General features: G+C 37.1%; 3 protein-coding genes across 4 annotated transcripts; 2 read left to right on the top strand and 1 right to left on the bottom strand.

The window, feature by feature from the left end:
- Window positions 1–1,129: 1,129 nt before the first annotated feature.
- Window positions 1,130–2,412, top strand: LOC126800129 (glucan endo-1,3-beta-glucosidase, acidic-like). The gene is made up of 2 exons (XM_050527417.1): window positions 1,130–1,257; window positions 1,384–2,412. The coding sequence occupies exons 1-2, from the start codon at window positions 1,158–1,160 to the stop codon at window positions 2,331–2,333; spliced, it is 1,050 nt and encodes a 349-aa protein (XP_050383374.1). The 5' UTR covers window positions 1,130–1,157; the 3' UTR covers window positions 2,334–2,412.
- A 645-nt stretch (window positions 2,413–3,057) lies between these two features.
- Window positions 3,058–14,816, bottom strand: LOC126800127 (calcium-transporting ATPase 9, plasma membrane-type). 2 transcript variants are annotated; one of them, XM_050527415.1, is made up of 33 exons: window positions 14,213–14,816; window positions 13,260–13,376; window positions 13,136–13,175; window positions 12,326–12,441; window positions 12,109–12,240; window positions 11,917–12,006; window positions 11,395–11,464; window positions 10,968–11,038; window positions 10,803–10,886; window positions 10,641–10,718; window positions 10,493–10,564; window positions 9,897–9,980; window positions 9,728–9,810; window positions 9,475–9,580; window positions 9,344–9,399; window positions 9,180–9,222; window positions 8,999–9,082; window positions 8,760–8,897; window positions 8,599–8,661; window positions 8,419–8,517; window positions 8,200–8,310; window positions 7,853–8,020; window positions 7,531–7,590; window positions 7,016–7,180; window positions 6,749–6,865; window positions 5,638–5,736; window positions 5,093–5,230; window positions 4,654–4,754; window positions 4,112–4,157; window positions 3,869–4,000; window positions 3,590–3,697; window positions 3,413–3,504; window positions 3,058–3,319 (listed from the first exon to the last, which is right to left on the bottom strand). In XM_050527415.1, the coding sequence occupies exons 1-33, from the start codon at window positions 14,429–14,431 to the stop codon at window positions 3,193–3,195; spliced, it is 3,309 nt and encodes a 1,102-aa protein (XP_050383372.1). In that variant the 5' UTR covers window positions 14,432–14,816; the 3' UTR covers window positions 3,058–3,192. The 2 variants fall into 2 exon arrangements, 1 of the variants encoding a protein (XP_050383372.1); XR_007672685.1 differs by lacking the exons at window positions 3,058–3,319; window positions 3,413–3,504; window positions 4,112–4,157.
- Window positions 14,817–19,152: 4,336 nt separating this feature from the next.
- LOC126800128 (ABC transporter F family member 4-like) lies at window positions 19,153–22,833 on the top strand. The gene is made up of 2 exons (XM_050527416.1): window positions 19,153–19,336; window positions 20,485–22,833. Exon 2 carries the CDS (start codon window positions 20,496–20,498, stop codon window positions 22,641–22,643), a length of 2,148 nt encoding a protein of 715 aa, XP_050383373.1. The 5' UTR covers window positions 19,153–19,336; window positions 20,485–20,495; the 3' UTR covers window positions 22,644–22,833.
- The last annotated feature ends 5,082 nt before the right edge of the window (window positions 22,834–27,915 follow it).

Below are 27,915 nucleotides of genomic sequence, written 5' to 3'. Positions count from 1 at the left end.
TTCTTCTCAAATCATGGTGAGCATAAAGATTGGGGTAAAGTGATCTGGAGTAAACAAATTCAACCCCGCAAAATTCTTGTTGTTTGAAAGGCTCTTCATGGCGTTTCCTAACTTATGATGTTTTACAATAGCGAGGTTTTTCATTTCCATCTTGTTTCTCCTTTTGTGGAAGTCATGCGGAATCGGGTACACATCTTCTTTTGCATTGTTCTGAAATTGTGGCTTTATAGAAATGGGTTTGCCTTCTATTTTCTCATTCATTCTCGCTTTGGGGTACCCTTGATGAAGTGTTTAATGGTGTTGGTGTTTCAGTGTTCCCAAAACCTAAACGTCGACTTTGGTTTCTAGTCTCCTGTAATCTAATTTGGTTTATTTGGATCACTAGGAATCTAGTGTGTTTTGAATGTAAGATTTTTAATGTGTTGGAAGCCCAACGTCATCTTTGGAATTGTTCCGAGAGTCTGCTCTGCATTTTTTTCATCTTTACAAGAAGCATCACGATATGTCTATTTTCTCTATTTTTGGTATCTCACAACTGTCTGCCAATGGTACCAGCTTCATCCCGTCTTTTAATTAATAGTTTTTTGGCTGTGGGTTTGTTATTTGCTAGGGGTTTTTATATCTATGGTTTTACATGTTTAAGTGTACACATGCCGAATTGAGCTTTTGTTTATCCTCTTTGTTGGAGTTTATCCGACATAGGAAGTCAGGTTCTTTTATCACTCTCCTTTGTTAAATAAAAAAAAAGTTTTTTTTTTTGAAGAATTTAACGCAAGTAATTAAACTGTAATCTGATAGATGTATATATAAAGTCTCCTCGATCATTACCTAAATCGATATACATACGATTCACTCGTTCGGACAAATAGATCGAGGGAGCTTGCTCTTCTCCAGTGGGGAAGAAACTAGGATTGTTCAACGTACTAATTAGCTCCTTCGATAAGCTACAGTAGTAAATTGTTTAACAATTTTTAACTTACCCACTTACACTGAGATTATTCATAGTCCTTGTGGAAATTAATCTCCACCAAGGTAGTGGATGCCAATTCTTGATTGTGGAAATTCTTTCACAAATGTTCATGAGTACGTCCTCGACCTATAAATATGGCACCTTAAGATTGTTAAACATGCAATTTGCTAGCTGCACATCCTTCCTAATGCACAAGATGGCGAAGTCCTACTTCGTTGCTGAAGTCCCTTCTCTAGTTGTCAAGTTACTACTATTGACTGTCCTCATGGCCACCATTACCACTACAGGTCATATATATTGCTTAATTATGTTCATCTTTATTACAGTACGTTGAGTTGAGCTCTTACATAAAATGTACGTAAATCTTGTTTCCGGAGCTAATACACAAATACACATGTATATATGATATGCAGGTGCCCAAATTGGAGTTTGTTATGGAACTGTGGCAAACAACTTACCACCCCCACGAGAAGTAATATCAATGTGCAACCAACGAAACATCAAAAGGATGCGACTCTATGGTCCTAACCATGATGTTCTTGAAGCTCTTAGAGGCTCCAACATCGAACTCATGATTGGCGTCGAAAACGAACGCATCCGGGATATTGCTTTAAATCAAGCCAGTGCTGATGACTGGGTTCAAAGAAATGTGTTAACTTATGGAAATGTCAACTTCAAATATATTGCTGTTGGGAATGAAATAGAATCAGGTCCAATAGCACAATATGTTGGCCCTGCCATTGAAAAAATTCAAAATGCAATTTACAGGGCTGGTTTTGGAGACAGAATCAAAGTCTCTACGGCAGTTCATCCGGTAATCCTCCAAGACTCGTATCCTCCATCAAGAGGATCATTTAGGCAGGATTACCGAGCATTTCTTGATCCGATCATCGGCATCCTACTGGGAAATAAATCTCCATTGCTTCTAAATATGTACCCCTACTTTAGTTACATTCAAAACCGAGCAAACATTGACCTTCGATATGCTCTTTTTACATATCCATCAGTTCGGGTTCAGGATGGAGAATATGGCTATCAAAACTTGTTTGATGCAATTCTTGATGCACATTACGCGGCTTTAGAGAAGGTTGGGGGTGGTTCTTTGAAAATTGTTGTATCGGAGACTGGTTGGCCCTCCGCCGGTGGTGACGGTCAAGTGACAACACAGGAGAATGCGAGAATTTACAACTCAAATGTGATCAGGCATGTTAAGGGCGGAACACCAAGGAGGCCTGGAGGTCCGATAGAAACCTACTTATTTGCCATGTTCAATGAGAATCTTAAACATGGAGACCCGACTGAGAATAATTTCGGCCTATTTTACCCAAACAAAAGTCCAGTTTATTCCACCAATTTCAACTAAGGATTGTATAAGCACTCTGTAACAATGACTAAGAATAAAGAAAAACTAGGTTACTTGTAACAATCCTAGTTAATCCTTATATGGTAAGAGCCAAAACATATGTATGTTGTATCTCAAGAAAATAATGCAAGAACGACTATATGCCAAAATCATGTTACTGAATATACTCGGTGTCTGGAGTCTGGACCTGGCAGGCTGGCAAGGTACTCCTCTGCCTATTTGTCTTCTATACAAATTGCTAGATTTGCAATCTCCATTTGAATGATGTGTATAATGAAGATGAGTGTACTCAGGATCTGATCTTTTACCAAGGTTTCTAGACGATGATACTGTTGCCAGAATTATCCCACATCCGTACGAGGAATAGAAAGACAGAAAACTCGTTATTCTGAAGTTAAAAGACTCCATAGAAGTTGATTACTTCAAACCCCAAACCTGGATAACGCCAACACATTTTCTATTTACACTTGGTTATATGTTACATAGCAATTACTAGTTAGATACTAAGACAAGTCAAATTTTTAATCATAAAATCTACCAAGAGAAGAGGCAAGGACATGCCGTGTTATAACCATATACGCATGACTTCCAGGCAAAAAAAAAACAGAGAGATCTGTGACTTTCATTCAGGTATAGGTGACGGAAGGAAGATGGCATTTCCATCATGTCATAGGGTTCTCCAACCCCCTCTTGGCCTTTAGGCAACCCCCCCCCCCCCCCCCCCTACTTTTGGAAGGTGTTTGAGATCTAATTTCATCGTCTATTCCTATCAGTAATAACCCCCCAAAATAAAAAAGATCTTCTAAAGCGAATGGCCTTAATCACTAGGATTATAACAATGCCACCAGAGAAATCAGCATTAGGTACTGCGTGAAGTTCTGCTTCCCTGACATGGCCGCATGCATGGCTGAAATGCACGCCTGCAGTACTTGGAGATTGGAGTCTTGGGGACTGGAATTAGTTTCCCGACAACAGCAAGAGGCCAGCTGTCAGATAATAAACATATGTAAGTATCTTTAAAAATATGTTAGCAAGGTTCATAAGTAAATCATACGGTAGACAGTAGTACATAAGCCTACCTGACGATGGCAATACCAAAGCAAATGAGCCAGTGCTGCCAGTCAAGCACCACAGTTTTTGCAAACGTTCCAAGAAACTGGATAATCATTATCTGCAAATCCATTTAAACTGAGTTAAGTGTATAGAAGTAACTACCAAGTACCCAAGACCAAAATAACAACGTAGCAGAATCTCACCTGAAGTACAAATGTGATTCCTATTATTCCCATAAAGAGGTAGTTCTTGGTCACTCCACTGAACACATTTAGTTCTTCTGGCTTTCGAGCATTGAACTCGTTAAAAATCTGTATAAAGATCCAGAAAAAAATGTTCTTAAGAATAGGTACATTCGCACCAGATAACTTCAGTACAATGAGCTCAATAACTAGCAAGCAGTGTAGAACAATGAAACCAAACCAACTAAACAAACAACCTTATTCCTCATTCACGTAGTCATTTTAAATTTCATAACTTACTTGGCAGAAGACAAAAGTGTTGAATATGATAGTATTCTTCACATTAGCGGCTTTTGTGTTGTCCTCTTTCAAACCAAGAATACTATTACCCGCAAAGTGGAGGATGAGGAGCACACAAATTTGATACAGAGCCTGGAGGACAAGTTGAACAAAAAGAATACTAAGAGAACAAAATAGTTTATTTTACCCTTGCAGTACCGTGATCTTAGTAAGGTAACAAACAGTCGTAAGATGAATGGGTACCTGAATGAGTAGGTTCCTCCACATGATGTTGGTTATAAGAGGTGCCCTAAGAAAATAAATTCGAGATTATTTCTTCACATCAAATAATTAAGATGCACATCTAATGGTATATCATGGTCAAAATTTTCAGTTCTTAAGATGTGCACAACTTGAGATAAAATTGTTCAATGGTAAAATACTTGCAACTGAAATCTGGATCAAGAATTGGTGATAGATCTCTATTGTCTGAGAATATCATAAAAGGCCAAAAAAAAAAAAATAGACAGGACAAGGCAGAGAAAAAAAGGATTATTTTCGTATTATATGGTTCATTTTATATGCATACGACATTATCAAACTCATCATCTCAGACAGAAGCCAAACAGTGATAAAAACACTTTTAGGAAACTTCCACAGTTTAAAAGAAATAAATTTTGACTGCCAAGATTGCTGCAGTGAATATTGGAAAACTGCAAAAGTGACTAGCTACAAAATCCCTACACTATGCTAATGGATAGACACCATATTAATAGCAAAGATGGTAAATGCACACAATATCACACCTTCTGCCAACAGGTGTTCTATGCATAAGGTCGTCAGTAGGTGGTTCTGTTGCCAGTGCAAGTGCTCCTAGGGTATCCATGATCAAGTTAACCCACAGAAGCTGTAAGAAAAACATAAAACACTTGATTGATATTTTAGTATTTACGAGGAACATCAAATTAATATTTCTAAATTCTTGATGCGAAAGCAAAATGAATAACTTCTGGAACTAATAGTAATGTCAATTGAGTGTAATAATTTCCGTCTCTAACATATCAGACAAAGTCAGCATTTTTAAAAGATTTACAGTGGCTTTACTCATTGCTACCTAGAGCCACTGTGAAAGAAGAAAACTAGCTACCAAAACTCATTGCTATAATAATTGAAGATGGCTAGGATTTGGAGGCAGATAGTTACAAGACATGGAATATGTTATTGAAGAGAGAGAGAGGGACCAACCTGTACGGCATTTAAAGGAACATTGCCAGAGGACATTGATGCAACAACATTGATTGTAAGAGCAGCAACATTAACAGTAAGCTGGAACTGGATAAATTTCTGAATATTTGCATACACAGAACGTCCCCAGCGAACAACCTACATGAAGCAGAAAGAGACAATCACACAGAAAAATAAAATCACCATCTCAAACCTATATTTCTAAGGAGTAATCCAAGGTAAACACATTGAAAATTAAAACCTCATATTCTAACAGGAAATTTTCCCAAGTTATTTTTACCAATTTTTCTGAAATCTGAACAATTATGTTTATGGGCAGTGGGAAAACTTGGGGACACATGTCAAAAACTTGAGCCAAGCCTGTGGAATTTTTTTTTTTTTTTGAGATCCACATACAAGTTTGAATGTTTCAGAAAGAAGTACTTCGAGAATTTATTTACGTCCAATTAGATTAATGAAAAAGGAACTGATTGATCCAAATATGAAACTGAAGCACAGTGGTACCGAGGAATGGAAGCTAACAAGAGTTTTTAGAGTTTTCTCACCTTTACAACAGAAGCAAAATTATCATCCAAGATAATGATATCTGAACTTTCTTTTGCAACTTCAGTTCCTTGGATGCCCATAGATAAACCAATATCTGCCTAAAATTCAAAATATTTACGAATCTGATTAACTACAACTAGCAAACATTAATGTAATGGATGTTGAGTATATGAAGTATATAAGACCATAAATCCTTAACAAAAAAGCATGAGAGACATGAGACCAGAAAATAAACAGGTTTTCCAGTTTCTAAATCATTTAGTTATTCCTTTTCATCCTCCAGTTACAACACAGAATGTATAGCTAAAAATGTTGTAAATCATATGACTTCTGTTTTTTACAGAACTGGCAGCTAAACAAATCAATATAATCATAGATGAGTTACATACACCCCGATTCATATTTGTGCCAGCATGGATATAGACACATGGATGGATGCATATATGTATATATAAGCTTAGAAATAAACACCTCTTGCAGTCCATTTTTCAAACAAGAACATTATAAATAGAAATGAAAGCAAGTCCGAAAACAGATGGAAAAAAAATCTAACTGTCCCAAAGCAACCAAAGAACACCAGGAAAAAATCTATATCAAGAATTGACCACCTACAGGCTACAGCCAAGAGGTTACCACTACACAATTAACACAAAACTCCTACAAAGTCAAGATAGTTGCCTATTAGAACATTATAAAAAATTGTGAAGCATGGAGTAGAAACATTTATCTTGATTGCTTGAAACATATAAAACTATGTACTTTTTTCTTCTTCAATAGATTTATAATCTGATACCATTTTGCTCTTCAGTAGATGCATTTAAGCTTTTTTCTGAAATATAAACCTTCTATTTTCTTTGCCTATGGAAGATCAAAATGAAATTCCAGATGCATGTCTTCATCTAAATAATGTGTTTGCAAATGATTAATTCATAAAATATACAAATTAGTTCATGCAACATGACCAAGATCTCATTCACAAATGTCTTGCATATGAATAAAACGGAGAGGTTATTCGTTGCTGATATGCCAAATGTAGAATAAGCTGTCTTATGTTATAATATATAAAGGCACGGAAAACATAACGATATCGAATTCACAAGGACGGCTTACCTCATGAAGGGCAGGAGCATCGTTAGTGCCATCTCCTGTTACTGCAACAACATCTCCCCCCTTCCGTAATGCTTGCACAAGCAATAACTTGTCATTAGGGGAAGATCTCCCCATTACCTGCGCAACACCATGCCACTCATCAACTTATGCTCATTTGGAAGTTGTTCAGTATACAACTCATACTTCTAGGACATAATTGAATTATTAAGAGAATAATGAAGATCTACAAGCTAATATGATCATAACTTTCAGTGTTGAAAACCACACCGTTATTTTCCTGGCAACTTCTTCTCTTTCTTTTTCAGATAGTTCACGGAATGTTTTCCCATCAATGATATTAGGTTCAGTAGCATCTTCAACAGAACAAAGAATTCCACACTCAAGCGCAATTGCTTTTGCTGTCTGTAGATTATCTCCAGTGACCATTCTGACCTGCAGGTTCACAGAGGTGTCATATCCATTCAGATCAAAAGGTCCTCATCAGATGGTTTTGCGATACTTAAATCATCTAACATCTATGATTTTTTTTTTAAACCCAATTGCTTGACTAACACAACTCTTCAAAGGTTTCTCAGTGACTGGTCAATAGATATAGGCCACTAGCTTGATCCAAGAGGCTTTTACATGTATTCCTGTAACCCAAGAAAGAAATATACATCTCCGCACTAATCCATTGTCTAAATCCACCAGTTGTTGTTAGTAATGGTGTACCGTAAAACATATTATGACTATGGACATTTAGAAACATCTAAGTTTATTGTTTAGAAAGTGTGGAAGAATACCTTCACACCAGCTTCTGTGCATAATGTTACTGCATCTTTGACGCCAGGGCGACAGGGATCCTACAAATACCAACATATTAACTTCCACGGGATAAAGATAGTAAAATGCTGAATATCCTATACCTTGAATTACACCCATGGCCCTCAGCATGTTACTATTCTATTACAAATGTAGTTAAAGAAAAAAATAATAAGAATCACAGTAAATTATGCAGTAGTGGAGAGCTTGTGTTGTTTCCAGGTGGGAGGTCTATTCTCAAATCTTAAAAGAAAATGGCAAGAAACATAACTTCATTACCATGAGAAATCTTAGAAGTTTTACCTTTATACCCACGATTGCAAGCAACACTAGATTATCTTCAGGTAAAGCCCATTGACTTAAATTGTTTTCCTGACTAGGGACTTTGTCCAATTCATATGGTCTGTATGCAATGGCAACACATCTCAAACTGCTAGCAGCCATGCCATCAATAGCTTCCTTGAAAAACTCCTGGAGATGGTATTCAAAATTTCAACCACAAATACATAGACTGTGATTGCAGGTACAAAGGACTAATTGCAGGAGCATCTTCAATAAAAAACCATTTGTTTCCTTAATTTTTATTTGAGATCTTCTGGATTTGTTGTTCTCTAATTAGATAAATATCATGCTAGTTTTAAACACCCAACCTTATCTTGATTAATGTTCTGCAAACACCCATTTGAGTCAAGATACTCTGTACACGAGGCTAAAACCATCTCTGCAGCGCCCTTCCAATGTATATGAACTTTGGAGTCAGTCTGCCGAGACAAGATAAAAGGGAAAAAAAATCATCAGCATAAGAGTAATCAAGTAAATGAGGTTGAGCTTGCTTGTTCACTTCATTTTTTAAACCTTAAATAAATTACCCCTTTCAGTGCAACACCTCCTCGTTTTTTCTCTGAGTTAAAGGGGAATACATGAAGAATTGTAGACTCGGATCTGATAGCATTAAACTTCATTCCCAACTGAAATGCAGATTTGAGCACTAAGTAAACATTCATATATAGGAAAATTAAAGTACAAACTTTAGCAAATTGATATGGAACCTTCACTGCCCATGAGAGTATAGCCTTTTCTGTAGGAGATCCAGAGATCTCTACTTCACCACCCTGCTCAATAGAGTATAACCACATTTAATATCAGCGGAAATAATAATAGTGACCAAAAGTTCAACAATTGAAGAAATTAATATAAGTAGAGATATTACCTCTGGCTCAAACACATTCCCACTCGTATTCTGTGCAATTCCCTCAATTAGAAGAGTGGAAACCAGTGAATGCAACTGTGAGGAATCATCTGGTGGATGTACTTTGTTTCTGCCAACATATGCCTCGACAACAGTCATCTGCAACATGTCATATTTCAATACATACACCAGCAGTCCCTTATCAGGACTCTAAATTCAAAAATTTGAGAAAACTATTCATTCTGTGAAAATAAACAAACCTGATTCAAGGTCAATGTCCCAGTTTTATCACTGCAAATTGTTGTTGCCGAGCCCATAGTTTCACAAGCCGATAGTCTACGCACCTGCACACATGTACTGTTAGCAGTAATTGCAAAATAAAAACATTAAAAATGATGTTGGCAAACTAGTCAAAAAATTTTAAAAAAAATGAATACTTGCCAATGCCTTATCTGCCATCATTTTCCTCATTGAGTATGCTAGCCTGTTACAAGTTGAAGTCCAAATGCAAAAGATGATAAGAGACATTAGAGCCAAAGTGCTATGAAAAATGAAACTTTCAGTATTAATACAACCTATCAAAAAAAGTGGTAGCTGCTACTTACGTTAAGGTGACGGCCAAAGGTAGCCCTTCAGGCACTGCAACAACTACAATGGTAACCTGCGTCGTCCTAAAATTGTCAAAGAGGTCAACATAAAACAACAAACCTAACAAGCATCCAGAAACTTCACTTACAGCAATGGTGAATTTTTTTACAGCTCCATCAAAGGCCTTACTAAGGCTAGTCTTCCCAGATTCAAATTCCACTTTTCCATCTGTTTTTGTATGTCCAGTAAAGTATCTAAAATTTCAAATAACAGTGTAACTATTCAGTTGAAAGAAAATCATTCAATAGGATTTTTTTTTTTTCGTTTTTTTTCAATAGGATATAGATTATTCTAATTAAAAAATAATAAGTTTCTGGATAAACTGTTTCAAGAAATATTACCTGACCCAAAGAACAAGAAGCACCAAAACAGCTACTGAAAGCCCAACTATGCCTATAAAAGTCGCAAGTCCATTTAAGCGCACCTATACCATACCAAAAATAGATAACTTTAGAATCCAAGTGGATTCTCCACAATTAAAGGACAATGTTTAAGGAAAAATGCAAGAACCTGTAAAGGAGTTTCTTCACCATTGTCTTCGGAGATACTTGCCATCAACAATCCCCATTCAGTATTGATTCCAACACTTGTTACCTGTATACATAGACATAAGATTGATCAACCTTGGACTTGATACAGAATTCTACTCACTGTTGCATCTTAGAACACATTCCAGAAACATGATTTCTTGTAGCATAGTAAGGGAAATTCATGAAACATGATTCATTGTGGCATTGTAGGACAAATCCCAGAAACATAACTTGTTATTAAAATTCACACTGAAGTTAATCCAATTTTTAGAAATGTTCACATTAGCGATCAAACAAATTGAGAGTAGCAGCAAGCAAATGACAGAGTATATGAATATGGAATATATCTCCACCCTCATATCTACATCCAAATGTTAATATAATAATATCTGATCAGGATTAGAATAAAAGCACTTGCAAAATAATGTGGGGACTTTTGGATTTTTGCTACCTTAGTGCCTCTTTGCTAATTATGAATAAAATTTGAAAAATTAAAAAGAATATAACTAGGCATCTTCTTAATTTGCGTCCATTGTTCTATAAATTTTTCTAATTTGTCACCAGAAGAAAATTTACCAGCATGGTACCAACTCCATCAGCTACTTTGCAACCAGACATTAAAAACGGTGCCTTCTGATCCTTGTGAACCTGAAAAACACAGTGCTCAAGAATTATAAGGACCTAACAATGAGATAGTTACGGTACTGAGGGGCCTATCACTCACAATTTTGCTCTCTCCAGTCATACTTGATTCATCTATCGCAAGAGAATGACCAGTTATTAAGATTCCATCAGCCGGGACCTGCGTAAGAAAAAAGTTATCGTTTTCATATAAATAGAATTCAACTTCTCCAGTGGAGCAAACTAATACGTTACGCACACTCACCTGATCACCTATTCTGAGAGGGACCACATCACCAACCACAATATCAAATATTGAAATTTTTACTGTTCTACCGCCTCTCATGACCTGCAGAAAATTTTTCAATATATAGGCCAAGTTTGTATCCAAAAGTGACTTTTGAAATTCCAACAATGGAAGAGTACACACCTCCAATTGTATATTTTGCTTTTCCTCATTTAGATTTTGAAACTGAAGAGACTGCCGGTAATCACTCACAGCTGGCAAACAAAATATTGACAAATGAAAGGACAAAATAAATACTTACCTCCAAGCTGAATCACATTGAAACAAAGATATAATCAAAAGAGTTCTGGCTGAAGGCATAATAATAATTTTCTCCATTGAAGTTTGAAACAAATAAATAAATCAAACTGATATTTGAGCCGGCAACTCTAGTACAAAATTCCTATCAATCTGTCATGGCCAACAGGAAGAGAATGCAGTCTAATCCTTATTACACATCATTGCATAATATATATATATATATATATATATATATATCCAGAAGGACAACATGTGGCAGTTATATGGAAACAATGACATCTACTAACTGTTGCGACCTCTATTTCTGTACCTGTAACAATGATAACAAGAAAAACAGCAAATGCGATGCTTCCTCCATCATGCCATCCGTGAGCCCAACCCTGTGAGGAATTTTCAAATAATTTTATTGCATAAAAACAATTATATATATATGTGTGTTTGTGTGGAAAAATGAAACTTCCTTCAAACCTTGCCAAGATATTTAGAATGATAAGCACCAGTTAGTTATATATATATATATAATTCTAAAGAAACAGTGATGAGAGAGAGAGAGAGAGCAGAAAACAGAGAACAAGTAAATTTCAACTATTCTAACACTTTATTTTTCAATGGTCTGAGTCAAATCAGAAGAGAAGTATACGTAATCAGGAGTTGTGCGGAGTGGTATACAACTTTTGAGTTGGGAAGTTAAATTTATTAAATTCCCATATATATTTGATTCCAATGCAACTCTGATCCCAGACCCATTATAAAAAATATATGTGCAATCTAATTCAATTCTATTTGGGATCCTGGATCCTGGAAGGCAGATAATGTGAAGGACCAAGAGTACCTCTGTTTTAATTCCAAGTGCCAACGACACTGCTGCAGCTATTATCAAGATTATCAGAGTTAAATCTTGCCATGCTTCCCACAGGAACCTCTGCAGGACAAGCGCAAGAATGAATGCACTTATTGCACCATATTTTTAATTTAAAAAAAAAAGAAACAAATAAGACAGTAATCTTTATAACAAACAATATACCAAGAAACTCCGCCCCTTTTTTTGAGGATATGTATTTGATCCAAACACATCCCTTCGTCTAACTAAATCTGGTTCATTCCCATCAATTCCCTTCTCCAGATTTGTGTTTATCATAGAGGATACACCTTTAACCTGATGAAGTTACAAACACAATATGTAAGGGAAGGCACATAGAAAGTCACAGTAACAAAGAGCAGTATGTTTGCAGTTGGCTCACCCCTCCATATTGCTGTAGAGCGGAAATATTATGCTCCCTTGTTAGTGAAACAATTTGTTCATGTGCAATTCCATAATCACCACTTGGAGTTGCGGGTGTTACTGTTGTGCTTAGTCCTATATATAATCCAGAAATAAGTGATCATGAGAATAATGGACTGGAAATGCATCTGCCATCAGGCAATATAAACAGGGAGCATTTCATGAACTGCTTAGGAACATACTAGGTTATGGAACCAATGCATATCAAACCTGGCAAACAGGCAATGATGCTTTCGCTTTTGTGCCAAAAGAAAAAATACAATAATGATTGCACTTGAATGAGTAGAACTAATCACATACTCCTAGTACAAGCCTAATAATAAAACACAAACATATTACATACAGAAGTTGGCATAATTTAGACACTTGACCAGCAAAGAAGAAGAGTTTACATACCCTTTTTTTTTTTTACTTTTTAAAACTCCACTAAATATAATTGAGGATAAGAAATCCTCAACTAAAGAAGCAAGGCAGAGACATTCAATCAGTAAAGCCATTTCAATTGACTACAAAGAATGACTAATGTTGCAATTAGTGATGGATGATATTGAAGTCGGTGAAAATATCAATGGTCCAGGGCCTCCAGGCCTAGAAACACATCAATGAAAATACCAACATGGGTGGTAATGATGGGAACAGCAAAAAGCTTGCTTAACCACACAAATTTTCAAATTGAACTAATCATACATACATCATACTGCACCAATTCTAGATAGCATTCTGGATGAAAACAGTAGCAGCCATTGAGTTTTTCCAGAGAGTAGCATACCAGTATCCCGTTCTCCAGCCAATTTAAAAAGCAGTGCGGCCTAATATCACAAGTAATCATCAATTGAACTGCAACAATAGTACCACACACTATAATGATAAATTGTTATATTTAAGAACATTACTCTCACGACTTGCGCATGGGATCTAATCATACGCCTTCTACTGTCTTTCTCTTCTTCCTTTTTCAAGTCCAACGTGTACCGAAATCGTCGTGAAGCGTTTAACACTAGGGCAGCTTGCTGCAAAGATTCAAACCTATTTTAGCACATAAACAAAAAGCAGCCAAATAAGTACATAAAACAATGCCGATGAAAACAGGTCGAATCAGCCCAATTGGGGGTGGCATGGACCTCACATATCAATTCACTTTCACACCACATAGTCCATCCTAGAAGAACATATCCGAATCCATGACAGGAAAATGTAACTACGTGCAATGAGGAATTCCCAGCCTCTTAATCATTCTATTCTCTTGGTAAATGACTTGAATCCATCAAGATTTGATTATCCGATTTAAAAGCTACCCGTACATCTCATACATAATTTTGCATAACATAGCGTAATGTGTATAGAAGTGTAATGTTGCTCAACTCCTTCATCACAGTTCTCCATCTGCACTTGATCATCTATTCATTTCCACAACGAAACCCCGTGGAAAACTCACATAAACCCTCTCTCTGACCACTAAAACCCCCAAGCCTTCAAATGTGGCCTCTTCTTTATGCTGCATTCACATCAATTCAATTCCTCTCTGAGTTTCAATAACATCAACAACGCTGAGTCTTTTCATTTCAAAACCAATACAATTCTAACCAACCAGTGTCCAGCTACACCAGGCAAACACAAACCCTACCTGATTCAATTCCCTCTCCGAATTCCGCTATTAATTTTGACAATGCCGGAGTCCGATTCCGGTCAAGCAGTAAATCCATTGCACCAAGCAAACGTGCAAACCTAATCGTCTACGATTTTCGTACGGCATTGTGAGGAATCAACAACGCGATAGAGAAAATCGACATTGCAAATTAGGAAACAAGAGAAATAAAGAGAGAGGGAGAGAGAGAGAGAGACGTACTCTCCAGCGGCGAAGCGTGGCGGGAGGCGCGTTCTTGGTGTGAGCAATATCGAAGGGGTCGTCCTCGTCGCGGTGAACGTCGCTCTTAGGCGAGGCGTCGTCGCCGAACTCGGTAGGGAGACGGACCTTGGCGCCGGACTCCATGTCTACGTGGTGGCGGCCGGACCTCGACGTCGGAAGCAGCCCGTTCGACGATGAGTTGGAGCCGCGTGACGCCATAACGTCGTCCGTTTAAAAATGTCGCAGGAGAAATGGCACTCTCTCTCTCTCTCTCTCTCTCTCTCTCTCTCTTCTCTCTTCTCTCTCTGCGATATCACCAGCTGAGAGAGGAGGGGGCCCACGAAGAACCACCCCCAGGGCAGGAAGGGAAATATTAAAATTGAAGGGAAAATCAGAAACGGATTAACAGAAGGGAATTAATGTTTTTTTTGGTTTTTCTTTTTCTTTCTGGCCATTGTTGGTTGGGTTTTCGGGTGACGGGAAAATCGGAACGGAAGGATGAACCTGGGTTGGTTGTGAATCGGGTAAAACAGCTGTTGCGCGTGGGATTATATTTACAGTTACGGGGAGGAGAAAACGGAATGTTAGGGAGACTGGTGAGAGAGAAGAGGAGAGATTGCAGGTGAGGAGAATAAGGCCAATATTTACTGTGGGAGTGATAAGAGGACGACGAAGACTGTAGCAAACGAAGCTTCCTGGAAGTTTCCCATGCATGCATTTTGGAATAATAAATAAAACCACTAAACCAAGACTCAAAATAAAGGGAAAGACTCAAAAAGAGTACGTGTAGGTTTAATCTAGAAGACATGCAATCAAGGAGCTTGCATACACTATATTTGGATCTACCACCGTGTCTATTTTTCAATTGGTAATTATCCAATTAATATGCAAAACAGAGAATAATTATGAAATGAAGAGCCTAATTAAGTTTAGCACTTTGTACTTTGAAGAATGAAAACGTCGCATAGATCCAATGACAACGCTCCATTTTGTAGACCATCACTTCCTATTCCTTAAATACGGACGCCCGCTGTTGGAACAAACCTCAATACGTGTATATATAGTGCGTACAAGTTTATATATATGTAGGTATAACCGTTTAAGGTTTAAGTAAAATTATTATTTCACCCATATATGAACGCAGCCACGCAGCAGGGGCGGAACCACATGTAAGGCTAGTAGGGCTATAGCCCTACCGAAAAATACCCGTAAATATTATCTAGTATATATGTCATGCCTAATTAAGTTTAGCACTTTGTACTTTGAAGAATGAAAACGTCGCATAGATCCAATGACAACGCTCCATTTTGTAGACCATCACTTCCTATTCCTTAAATACGGACGCCCGCTGTTGGAACAAACCTCAATACGTGTATATATAGTGCGTACAAGTTTATATATATGTAGGTATAACCGTTTAAGGTTTAAGTAAAATTATTATTTCACCCATATATGAACGCAGCCACGCAGCAGGGGCGGAACCACATGTAAGGCTAGTAGGGCTATAGCCCTACCGAAAAATACCCGTAAATATTATCTAGTATATATGTCATGTGTGCACATGTTTGAATTAGTCGAGTTGGCTAACTGTCTATTCAAATTCAGCTCTACCAAATGGTATTGAGTTTGATTCCCACCATCCTCATTCTGTTTTTTTCTCTTTTTTCTTCTTCTTCCTCTTCATTCCCAATTTTCCCCCTCTTTTTCTACTATAGAGTTTTATTGCTTTTTTTCATTCCTTTTTTTTCTTCTTCCTCTTCCTTCACAATTCTTTTCTCTTTCAAAATTTTCTCTATCCTTAATGCCTTATACTTTACAACGTTGTCTACTATTGTCTATCTTTAAACTATATATATATATTGACAAAAAAACTCTATATTGCTTTTTCCATTTTTTTTTCTTCTTCCTCTTCCTTTTCAGTTCTTTTTCCATTTCAAAAAAAATTTCTCTATCCTTATACTTTACAATTTTGTCTACTATTTTCTATCTCTAAACTCTATATTAATTTATTTCTATCATCTCCCATTTTTTTCTCATTATCTTTCTTTAGTTACAACATATAATTTACATATTCTTTAGATATTTAGTTTTCTATAAAAAAAATTTGGACTAGAACTAGCCCTACCCACTTTTCAATCCTATCCTAGTTACGCCCCTGCACGCAGGTATGGAATAAACAATATCATGAAGAAGGAAAGAGTGCTGGCTGCTGAGGATATAGACATAGAGTAGTTATAAGTTATAACGACAACAGGTATATATATATAAATATATTCATATATAGCATTTTAATGAGAGAAGAAAGATAATGAGGTGGGGTGGTTATATGGCATGGAATCCGTGGATCACGTCATGCCTTCATGGCACATATATATGCTTAGCTAGCTCCTGAGCTGACTTCAATCATCATCAACGTACTAAGAATTAGAATTTCTCTGATCGATTCCTTCCTTGAATGTGAGGACTCTGATGGAAACAATACCATGCAGGCGCGCAGAACTGATGAATAATACGACTCTGTGAGTCTAGCATTGATTTCTCGGCTGCAGGCTGCATGACGAGGTCCGCGGCATCTCAGGTTTCATATTTATGAAGGTTTGGGTTTGCCGAGCCATGCATATAATGGTATAAGAAGTTTAGAACACTAGTGCATACTGTGCATTGCTATCTAGCTTGGTTTCAGTACTGAGGCATTGAATAAGTAATGTTTGTTGGGGTGGATCTGTGGATGACAACATTTAATGAGGGCCAGCTTAATCAGAATCGATCAACATTTATCTATCATTATACTACGTATTCCCCGTTCCAATGCTAAGTTGGTACTCTCTAGTTTCATTGTTGCCTGCTTGTTATTGGTTCCTCCAGACTGAGGCTTCTAATTTCCGATCCTGGCACTACGGATTCTCTTCCTGAATGGCCACCATATGACTAGAAACACTTGGTCTCGCTTGGAATCTTGGAAGCCGAGTCTCGATCGAGCTAAACATGAACCTTCTTGCAAGCATATATGGCCACGCACTCGAGTAGCAGATTTAACGATATTGACAATATTATTATTCTGCTTCTCTATTGACAGCCTTGTCGTGACAGGCAATAATCGGTTTTCTACAAAGATTTATTGATGAACATGGTTGTGGGTTTGACATCGAAGACTTTAGTTCCCTTCATTCTTTTCTTGGCCTACGACATGTGACATCCCAATTTAGAAGCATTCATGTTGAGCAACTTAAGTTAAGTATGCTCGTGGCAATCTTCACAAGGTCCCTTTTTTTCATGTGGATTTTATATACAGTAATCTCAATATTTCGTGTATGCAATTTGATGAATTTTTTGTTGGCGGTCCTTCGGTTTTCTAATATACAATCGTATTCGAGATTGTTTCAGGTAGCTCCATCGTCAATAATTGGGCTATATATATAGACAGTTGCTCTAACACTACTTTGTTATCATCTCTCTTGATTCGGTCAAGGGACTTGACCCAGTTGAGGCTGAATCCTAGGCCATGTTAATGAGTAATGTCCGTGTCAAAATTTCACTCGAGGAGTCACATGTGTGAGTCATAACTCATAAGATTGCTCGATTAGCTTTACAAACTGTTTTTTTTATGAAAGCTTTTACAAATTGGTTGCTTATTATTTGAATGACACAAAACTATATAGAAAAGAGTTTTCTAAAAACAATTCCAATGCCGGGATTCGAACCCGGAAATTCTCAATTTCATGTGAAAATTTATGGATTAATCTATTATATATCAATGTATGTTATACATCCTACATCCAACGGTTGACAGCAGATATTATTTTTCTGACCATACTCACAAAATAATATCGACCGTTAGATACAATATATATTATTATAATTTTCCAAAATTAATGAGCTGATCATTGGTACACGGGACAACGGAAAACATAAAAACAAGTATAAAATTGTTGAAACGAATCGTTTTGAAATGTTAAAGTAGAATAATGTACGCTTATATTAGCCAAGACTAACATCTCTAGCCGACCAGTTTTGCAGCGTCGCACACAAACAAATCAGTCTCCTTCTCCTCCTCCTCCTTCTCTTCCTCCTCATCATCCTCCTTCATCTTCGACTTTAAACCATAAATCCCCAAAACCCAATCTAATCCCTCTGCCGCTTCTAGAGTGTCTCCATCCTCTTCTGTCTCCTCACTTGGGTACGCGTCTCTTCTCTCCTCTCCTCTCCTCTCCTCTTTAATTGGTTTGATTCTAAATTCTTGATTCATCGTTTTCATTCATCGGCTTTGAGTTGGTTTATGCAATTAGGATTACCTCAATTCTCAGCTCAAAAGAGCCTTAGATCTGTTTTGCATAGAAAATTATTGACGTTTGTATTGTAATTTTTTGTTATCCACTTTAGTATTTCTTCGATTTTGATTCTGATTTATGCATCAAAATGAATGTTATGTATATATTTTCGTAAAGCAACTTGAATTTTACGTGTGTTAATGTCAGAGCTAATGTGTTATTGGATTGGTTATAATGGGTCTTTGCAAGACTCGGTGCATGACTGTTTTTGAGTGCAATGTCTGAAATTTGAGTTAGGTATGTAGGCGTGTCCTTATAGTAGACATATGTTGTTTGTTCGGTCTTTAACTTTGGGATTATGTATAAAGTGCCACTGTGTTCGATTCAGTTTGTGACTAGCTACCTCGTATAAAGATAGTTCCTTGAGAAAGTTCAATTTGGATAAGATGCATTTGACCTTGCATGAGAGACTATATAACGGAAAAACTGTGAATGTCTGTATCGTAGCGTGTCGGATATAAGTATAATTTAAATACGTTACATATACGTATTTATGAATGAAAAACGTATCCTATCTAATATAAAGTCAATCCATCAAATACGGTCAAATACGATTTCGATAAGTTTTAGTTGCAATTGTTATTTTAACGATGATAAAACCTAAATGGCTAAATGTATAAGCCGCACATTCCCTTTCGTTGCTTCGAAGGAATCTGAGGGAGGTGAACCCAGACGAAATCATCGCAATCATCTATACCTTTCCTCGCAGATCTTCGATTCCGAACAAAACCCCATATTCTCTCTCTCTCTCTCTCTCTCTCTCTCTCTCTCTCTCTCTTCCCGTCACCGGAAAAAGGTACGACTCATATCTTCAGTAGTTTGATTGAGTTTCCTTTGTTTAGTGTGCTCTGCTTTGTATTGTATTCAATCTCTCACTTATTTCTGCGCTGTTTTGTATTTAGTTTGACATTGATAAATTGGTTAAGAACTGGTTAAGAACTTGCAAGAATCACCCAATTAGGGACTCACTGATCGTATTGGGTTGTCTCCTTTTCATTGTTTTGGACTGTTGATCTGAATTGTTTTTGGTGATATTTTTGATCCAGTAATGACTGTTCATTACTTGAACTTGAACTCAAGCTGAGCCAGGTTTGGTCTTTTTCGATTTTCTCTGTTCCAAATTTTGGTGATTCTCATTGTTTTCATTTGCTCGTACAAAAACTGTAGCATATTTCTCTACATGATATCGGAAGAGTTTGCCTATATGTTTTAATGATATACTTCTGTTTTCTCCTTCTATGGTTTTCTTGCCTAGTAGGTTGTTGTACTGCTTGGTTTTAGATTGGGTCATCGAGATTGAGTTGTATGATTCCCCATTTTACCAATTACAGCAGGGAAAGTAAAAATGGGTCAATAAGAGGCAAATTCTCTTTTCAGCTTGGATGTTTGAATGTTATGTGATGGTGGTCCTCTTATCTTCATGCGGTGTTTGAAAACCAGTTGATGGTTGTGTATACACTATCTTCCTTTTTTTTTCTTTTTGCAGAAAAAGAAATAAAATCTTATTAATTGAAGAATGAATTTTGAATTTTGTTCAGAGCAAACCTACTCTTTGATATGATTCCCAATTAAAAGTAGGGGAGTAACATATTGAGAGATATATCTCCTTATCCCGTAGGAATTAAGTTGGAGGCTGATTTTCAAAGTCATGAAGCTTGCTTGTCCTATCCATATACTATCAATTTGCATATGCATGTGCATGCGGGACTGATTATATTTTGAGCTGATAGATTGCGTTATGGTAGAGTATTATAGTGACATAACTCGCGCCAAAATTTATGTGTATGAGAGTTATTAGAGACAGATGGAAAGCTTTTGTGCTCTTATAATCCCTTGAGTTTTAGTGTAAGATTTGTTTTGTATGCTGTACATTCAAATTATCGTCTTGGATAGAAACTGTCCCTTTATTAGAGTTAATTCAATTTACCGCTATCTGTTAATTAGGTACTGCTGCAATGGGAAAAAAGAAGTCAGATGAAGCTGGTGCCCCCTCGAAGGGTAAGTCGACTGGAAAAGATGCTTCTAAAGATGGAAAGAAAGTTAAAGCTCCAACAGTCTCCTCCATGTTGGCCAACATGGATCAGAAACCTGATAAGCCCAAGAAGGCCTCTTCCTCCACTGCAAAGGCAAAAGTTGCACCAAAATCATCCTACACTGATGGTATTGATCTTCCTCCCTCTGATGATGAGGTGGAAGAGGAACTACAGTCCAATCAGCAAAGGAGATCTGAGTCTAAGACGCTTGATATATCTGTATCTGAGAAAGAGTTAAAAAAGCGTGAAAAGAAAGACCTTCTTGCTGCCCATGCTGCTGAACTGTCAAAGAAGGAGGCTCTGAAAGATGATCGTGATGCTTTTACTGTTGTTATTGGAAGCAGAGCTTCAGTGCTTGAAGGGGAAGATGCAGATGCTAATATCAAAGATATATCAATAGATAGTTTTTCCGTGGCAGCTCGAGGAAAGGAACTGCTAAAGAATACATCGGTGAAGATAACTCATGGGAAGAGGTATGGTTTGGTTGGTCCAAATGGGATGGGTAAGTCTACCCTGTTGAAGCTTCTTGCTTGGAGGAAGATTCCAGTACCAAAGAACATTGATGTTCTTTTAGTGGAACAGGAAGTAGTTGGTGATAATAGAAGTGCTATTGAAGCAGTTGTTTCAGCTAATGAAGAACTTGTTAAGATCAGGGAAGAGGTTGCAGCACTGCAAAATTCAGATTCTGCTCCTGGTGATGGGGAAGAGGATAGTCATGATGATGATGCGGGAGAGAAGCTTGCGGAGTTGTACGAACAATTGCAGCTGATGGGTTCAGATGCTGCTGAAGCCCAGGCATCAAAGATTCTTGCTGGTTTGGGCTTTACAAAGGATATGCAAGTCCGTCCCACTAAATCATTCAGTGGTGGTTGGAGAATGAGAATTTCATTAGCTAGGGCACTTTTTGTGCAACCAACTCTTTTGTTGCTTGATGAACCAACAAATCATCTCGACTTGAGGGCTGTTCTTTGGTTGGAGGAATACTTGTGCCGCTGGAAGAAAACTTTGGTGGTTGTGTCACACGATCGTGATTTTCTTAACACAGTGTGCACCGAGATTATTCATTTGCACGATCTGAAGCTTCATTTCTATCGTGGAAATTTTGATGATTTTGAATCTGGATATGAGCAGCGCCGCAAAGAGGTAAACAAAAAATTTGAAAATTATGATAAGGAGATGAAAAAGGCCAGAAGGAGTGGAAGTCGGGTTCAGCAGGAGAAAGTCAAGGACCGAGCAAAGTTCCAAATTAACAAGGAAGTCTCAAAGAGTAAGGGCAAGGGAAAGGTTGACGAAGATGACACCCAAGTTGAGGCTCCTAAGAAGTGGAGGGATTATAGTGTGGAGTTCCACTTCCCCGAACCTACTGAGCTTACACCTCCTCTCTTGCAACTTATTGAAGTCAGCTTCAGTTACCCGAATAGGGAAGATTTCAGGCTCTCCGATGTTGATGTCGGTATTGATATGGGCACTCGTGTTGCAATTGTTGGACCTAACGGAGCCGGAAAGTCTACTCTGCTCAACCTTCTTGCAGGTGATTTGGTTCCTACTGAGGGTGAAGTAAGGAGGAGTCAGAAGTTGAGGATTGGTAGGTATTCACAGCACTTTGTGGACCTCCTGACAATGGACGAAACTCCAGTTTCATATCTTCTACGTCTTCATCCTGAGCAAGAGGGATTTAGCAAGCAGGAGGCTGTGCGTGCAAAACTCGGAAAGTTTGGACTCCCTAGCCACAACCATCTTACTCCTATTGCAAAATTATCTGGAGGACAGAAATCTCGAGTTGTCTTCACATCGATATCCATGTCAAAGCCCCACATTCTGCTTTTGGATGAACCCACAAATCATTTAGACATGCAGAGCATTGATGCACTGGCTGATGCACTTGACGAATTCACCGGTGGGGTTGTACTGGTCAGTCATGACTCTAGACTCATTTCAAGGGTGTGTGATGATGAAGAGAGGAGTCAAATTTGGATTGTTGAAGATGGTACTGTGGAGAAATTTGATAGAAGTTTTGAAGAGTACAAGGATGAGCTACAAAAAGAAATTAAAGCTGAGGTCGATGAGTAAGGTTTGTATTATTTTTCTTTAAGAGTGTAAAATTTTGCTGACAACTTATATAAAACATGTAATGGCTTCAGTTTACTATCATTATTCGATTTTGTAAGTGGTTTTTTGCTATAATTGGTACATTAGATATCTGAATACACCTTCCTTTACATTGTTTATTTGGTATTATATATTTTGGAAGAGAATTCTGTGAGGATATCCGTTTGCTACACTTTCCTAATAGTACTGTTGTTTTCTTCTCACACCGATCCAGAAACACTGGATTAAAAAAAAAAAATCTTGTATGCAAGATATGGTAAAGAGTTCTTCAAACTCTTTCTTCCACCTCCTTCTACCTTGCCAGGCCTTATTCTTGGGGGCTACCCAAACTCCTCAAAGGGACTTGGCTTGAATAACACCATCAGATGATGCTTTTCTAGGCTTTGTGTTTGCTGTGGAATGGAACTATCTGTATTTTGGTTTTGAAGCAATTAGTAAGTGAAGCCACCACTGGTGGTGCCGCTGATGGTGAAAAGTTGAGATTAGGAGCTGCAGGAGCTTTCAGATTTGTGCTGTGAATAGTTGCTATATAGTTGCCTGTTTGCCCCCTACTTGTTGTTATGCCAATAATCGCCACACTTGCAACGAACCTTTAGGTTTCTGTTCTTTCACTTCCGAGATATGTAATAGCTTCTGAGGCCGTATCTTATATGTAACCGGCTCTCAATATTCTTCAACTTTTAACTCAAATTTTGAGGTTGAGAGCCTGGATATAAAAGAATACGTGTGCCTGATTTGTTTCTGTTAGGGTAAGTTATGGAACTAGCAATGAGATGACAGAATGCCCTTATTCGATCATTTCGTTTACGGGCTTCTTCCATTCAAATACTTGTGTCGAACTTGACATTCTTTTGAGAATAAGATATTTGGGACACTCCAGAATCCAGTCATTAAGATATGAACGTAGTTTAACTTGTCAAGTAATACCAATTCTCCACTTTAAACCATCTTTGAGCACATGTAGACTCTCTGAGAAACCAAAGGTACGCCATTAAGCATGATAACACCAAGACTGAAGAGCCGGCAGTGGAGTAGAGCATGGCCTGCCTAGTGATATCGGTACTCTTCGGTTTTGAGGTGTGAATGTGTGATTGAGATTGCGAAACTTATTTAGTACACGGCCCGTGTAGATGCACGGGTCATCCTAACCGTCCATTTCTACACGTGTACTACATTTCCAATATTTTGAGATCAAACAATAATATATAGCTATAGTCGCGAGTGAGGTTGAATACGATAGTTAGATTAAAAAATTCTATCAATGGACCACAAGAACAAAGACTATCAGCCAGAACCACATGTCGCCGGTCCCCTGCTTCGACCAGCATCACCACTGCCGCACCCGCCGCCGCCTATTTCCTATAGAGCTTCTCGCCGTACCCGCACTTTTTGTTGAAATAGTAAATGGCCCAAGCATCATCTCCGGATCAGTTATACTTCTAACCCCGTGTGAGTTCGATCGGCGGAGCTGGGCGAGGCTCTCGTCGTTGGGGGCCTCGGTTTTGAGGTTGAGTTCGATCTGACAGCGTGAGGGTTGAGGCGGCGCCGGAGCGGAGGAAGGTTGGGAGGACTGAAAAATCGAATCAACCACCGAGCATAACTAGAACCCAAAAACCAACTGACGTCAAAATCAACCCCAGAGAACCAAAATCACGAAATCAAATCTTTTTGATTCTTGAAGTCGGTAACCCACTCGATCTCCGAATGTTGGTAGCTCCAGTATTAATCGATCTCATTCTTATGAAGTAGAACATATGATTCAAACTTTCAAAAGAACAAAGACGAATGAGAGGAAGAGAGAAAGAGAGTGGGCCATGTACTAGTCAATCAATTGAACAACCCCAGTAGCACCAAAGGCGCGTGGGTGGAATTTCAACCCGTGTTTATATACGGGCCGTGTATGAAATAAGCTCTCTTGAGATTGAAGTTGTAAAAGTAGGAGGTCGGACAAAGCTCCCCACTTTGCATGACCATATGTGGACATAAATTAGAGCGGAGATGCCAAGAGCCTTGTGCCCAACTTAAATTTAACAGCCGAGTCGGCAAAGCCAAATTTGACAAAATCCAACTCCTACCGAATATGCAAATTTTATCGGATGTGACAAAACTCTAAAATCCAACTACTACGGAATATGCAAATTTGAATAATATTGTATCCAAAAAAAATTGAATAATATTTTATTATAATAATAATTTTTACTTTCTTAAAATATTTATACAATAACCATACTTTTTATCTCTTTATCTCCTTTCCTCTCCTCTCCTCTCGACTCATCTTCTCTTTATTTTATGGCAATGTCTCTTCTCTCAAGAACTCCATCTTTCATTTAATTTTTTTAAGGCACAAATTTGCAGTCAATCGTCGTCGTCATCGTCTACCTATGGCTAGGGAAGCTCATTGTTATCTGATTTTCATTGTTTTGGTTGATTGTGAGCTCTTTATCCCAAAATTTGGATGAGAGTTTAATATGAAGGAATCAATTTTTGTATGGGTTGATTTTGGGTTAGCGTTATTGGTGCATCTAGTGTTTGAATTCATACCAATCTTCAAATCGAAATGTTTTACACCTCAAACGACTGGAAGTTGCAATATGAGACAAGACGAAGCCAAGATTTATATTAAGACTAGGTTAAACTTATATATGATAAAAATTTCGGAACACATATATTAGAACAAGGGCTAGAACAATCTAAAACCCACACATTAGAACAAGTATGTTTCATTGCTAAATATATAAGAAAATGGTAAAATATTTAAGATAGCAGTCTACTAATATGGTATTTACTACTTTACCTTTTAATATAACTTTGCATGTGATGGGAAAAGAATGAAGATAAACACCATTAATATAGTCATTTTTTACTTTTTTATTATTTTTAAACCTGGGCTAAGATGTTAATTAAACTATACAATAATAGAATGTGAAAACAAATTACATGGGCTACACTATCCTCCGTGCCTAATATGAGAATTATTGTTCTGTGCTAGTAAGAAGTAATAGAAAGAAGTAATAGAAAGAAGTAAACAAAAGAGTGGAAGATAGAGGAGATAGAAACAAACAATAAAGAAAAATTTGACTACTGAAGCTGGTATGTTCAATTTGACATCAGAAGCTGGTTAGTCAATTCAACGTCGGTTTGGCATCCACGTTGGAGGAATCTCAGTAGCTATTTCTTACCGTTGGGCCTTAAGTTGGAATTTGACAATTCGGCTAGAGATGCTCTTAAAAAGTATTTACTTGTCCGGAAAGAGGAAGTTGCACAAAAATATCTGAAAAAAGACATTGATTGTATAAAGCATTTTGTCATGGTATATCAAGAAGGAGAAAAAAAAGTTGTATGTAAGTAATTTTATATATCACACATACTTTGTCTTTCTAAAATACTTATGGTACTCTCTTCATGATTGTGTATACCATTCAACTTCATATTAATTAAAACTCTTCACCACCAACGAAATGAGAATATCAAGATCAATAATCATGACTTTTACAATGAGACAACAAAAGGAATGACATATGATGACATTAAGCACAAAACACAAACGACTTCAAACCATGCATGTCGGCCTCAAGTATTACAGAGATGGATTAAGCTCATCTTATTCCTTGTGTTAAATGATTGGTATGTGTAAGTTCAGTTTATGATTTATCTAAACTACTATTTCTATAGGTTTTATAGTAGGATTTGCTAAGGATCAAAGACTTTAAAGCAATTCAAGGAAGGAGCAAAATTTTGCTGAACACACTAAAGTATCCAATAATGGGAGAATTGCTGGTTAAAAATGGTTTTCATCACTAATGAAGAGACCTTATTATCCTTATGTACCATCTCATAGAGAAGAAGATTGGAGATCCATGATGAAGCAATTCATCTTCACAAACATGTTGGGGAAATGTTTCTTCCAACTAATAAAGTTGGAAGAATCATGGCAAGAAATATAGTGACAAGATAAGAGTTGTTTTAGTGAAACGGAATGAAACTATTGTTTGATCTCAAAAGAGGCAAAGAGTGAGTTTCCCACTTGCGTCATGATAATCTGATATATAGAGTAGCTCATACAGTATGATAAAACAAAGTTGGGGCCTACAATTAATGGTGGACATAGTTTTGTATGCATATAAATCACCATGATGTGAATTCTTTATTAGTTGAGTTGGGTAACCATGTTGGCTAAAATAAGTTATGTCATGAGTTCAAATTCTTTCCCCCCTCCTATTTTTCTCGAGAGTTTGATACATTAGGATCAATCCAATTAACTGAACTAAGACACTTATTTTTCTCGAGAATTGGATACATTAGAATCAATCCAATTAAGACATTAAGTAGCTCTGGAAGCCCACTAGTCTAAACTCACGAGTAGCCCATTAGTTTTTTTTCTTCACGTGTCATATTTTTATTTGAAGTTTTCTTGAACAAATGTATTAAGAGGACGATGATACATATGAAGAAATCTCGACAATAACATACCCCTTAGATAAAGTTCACAAAATGTCACCAGTTTAATTAAATTTACATGTAATTTTCTCCTCATAAGACTATGAAATTGGTAATTACTTCACATTTTAGTTAAAAAGTATTAGTGCAAAGTTGCATAATTTTTCTTCTTAAGTAATAATATTCACATTTTAAACATATAGTGATTTGTATTAATAAATATGGTATCCCAATGGGCCTCACCAACATATTACTTGAGATGTACATGGAGTAACATGACACTATGTTTGTCACATCCCAATTCAAAACCATGTAAATTAAAATCAAATTACAAAGACAAGGATGAGTAAATAGAAAATGAAACATTCACACTTTAACTCAAAAATAATTTTTTAACACGAATATTCATAAACTTTACCATAAATTGAGAATATCCAACCGTTAGATCTTTCTGACATTTGGTCACAAACTAATAGACACAATTTTAAACACATCACCTAAAGAACTCATGATCATTCGAAAACTAGAATATGACGATTTAGTCTTTGAATTGGACTAACTGCTAATCCAACTCCAGAAACGACGATTGTTGAGAGAGAGAAGAAAGAGGTCGGTTCCTCCTTTCCTCCCATCAGATTCCTTTCTTATTCTCTTGGATGAATAATTTTGATCGATAGTTGAAGAACTATATGGAGCTGATTGAACCAAGAAAATTTTCTTTTTATCTTTAATTATTTTTTATGCTTCTACATCTTGTGACAACGTGTCTTTAACTTGACATTTTTTATTGAGAACT

The sequence above is a fragment of the Argentina anserina genome, chromosome 6 (assembly GCF_933775445.1).
Source record: "Argentina anserina chromosome 6, drPotAnse1.1, whole genome shotgun sequence".
NCBI lineage: Eukaryota > Viridiplantae > Streptophyta > Magnoliopsida > Rosales > Rosaceae > Argentina > Argentina anserina.
The sequence above is the reverse complement of the archived record's forward strand: the minus strand, read 5'-3'. Positions and strand labels throughout refer to the sequence as shown.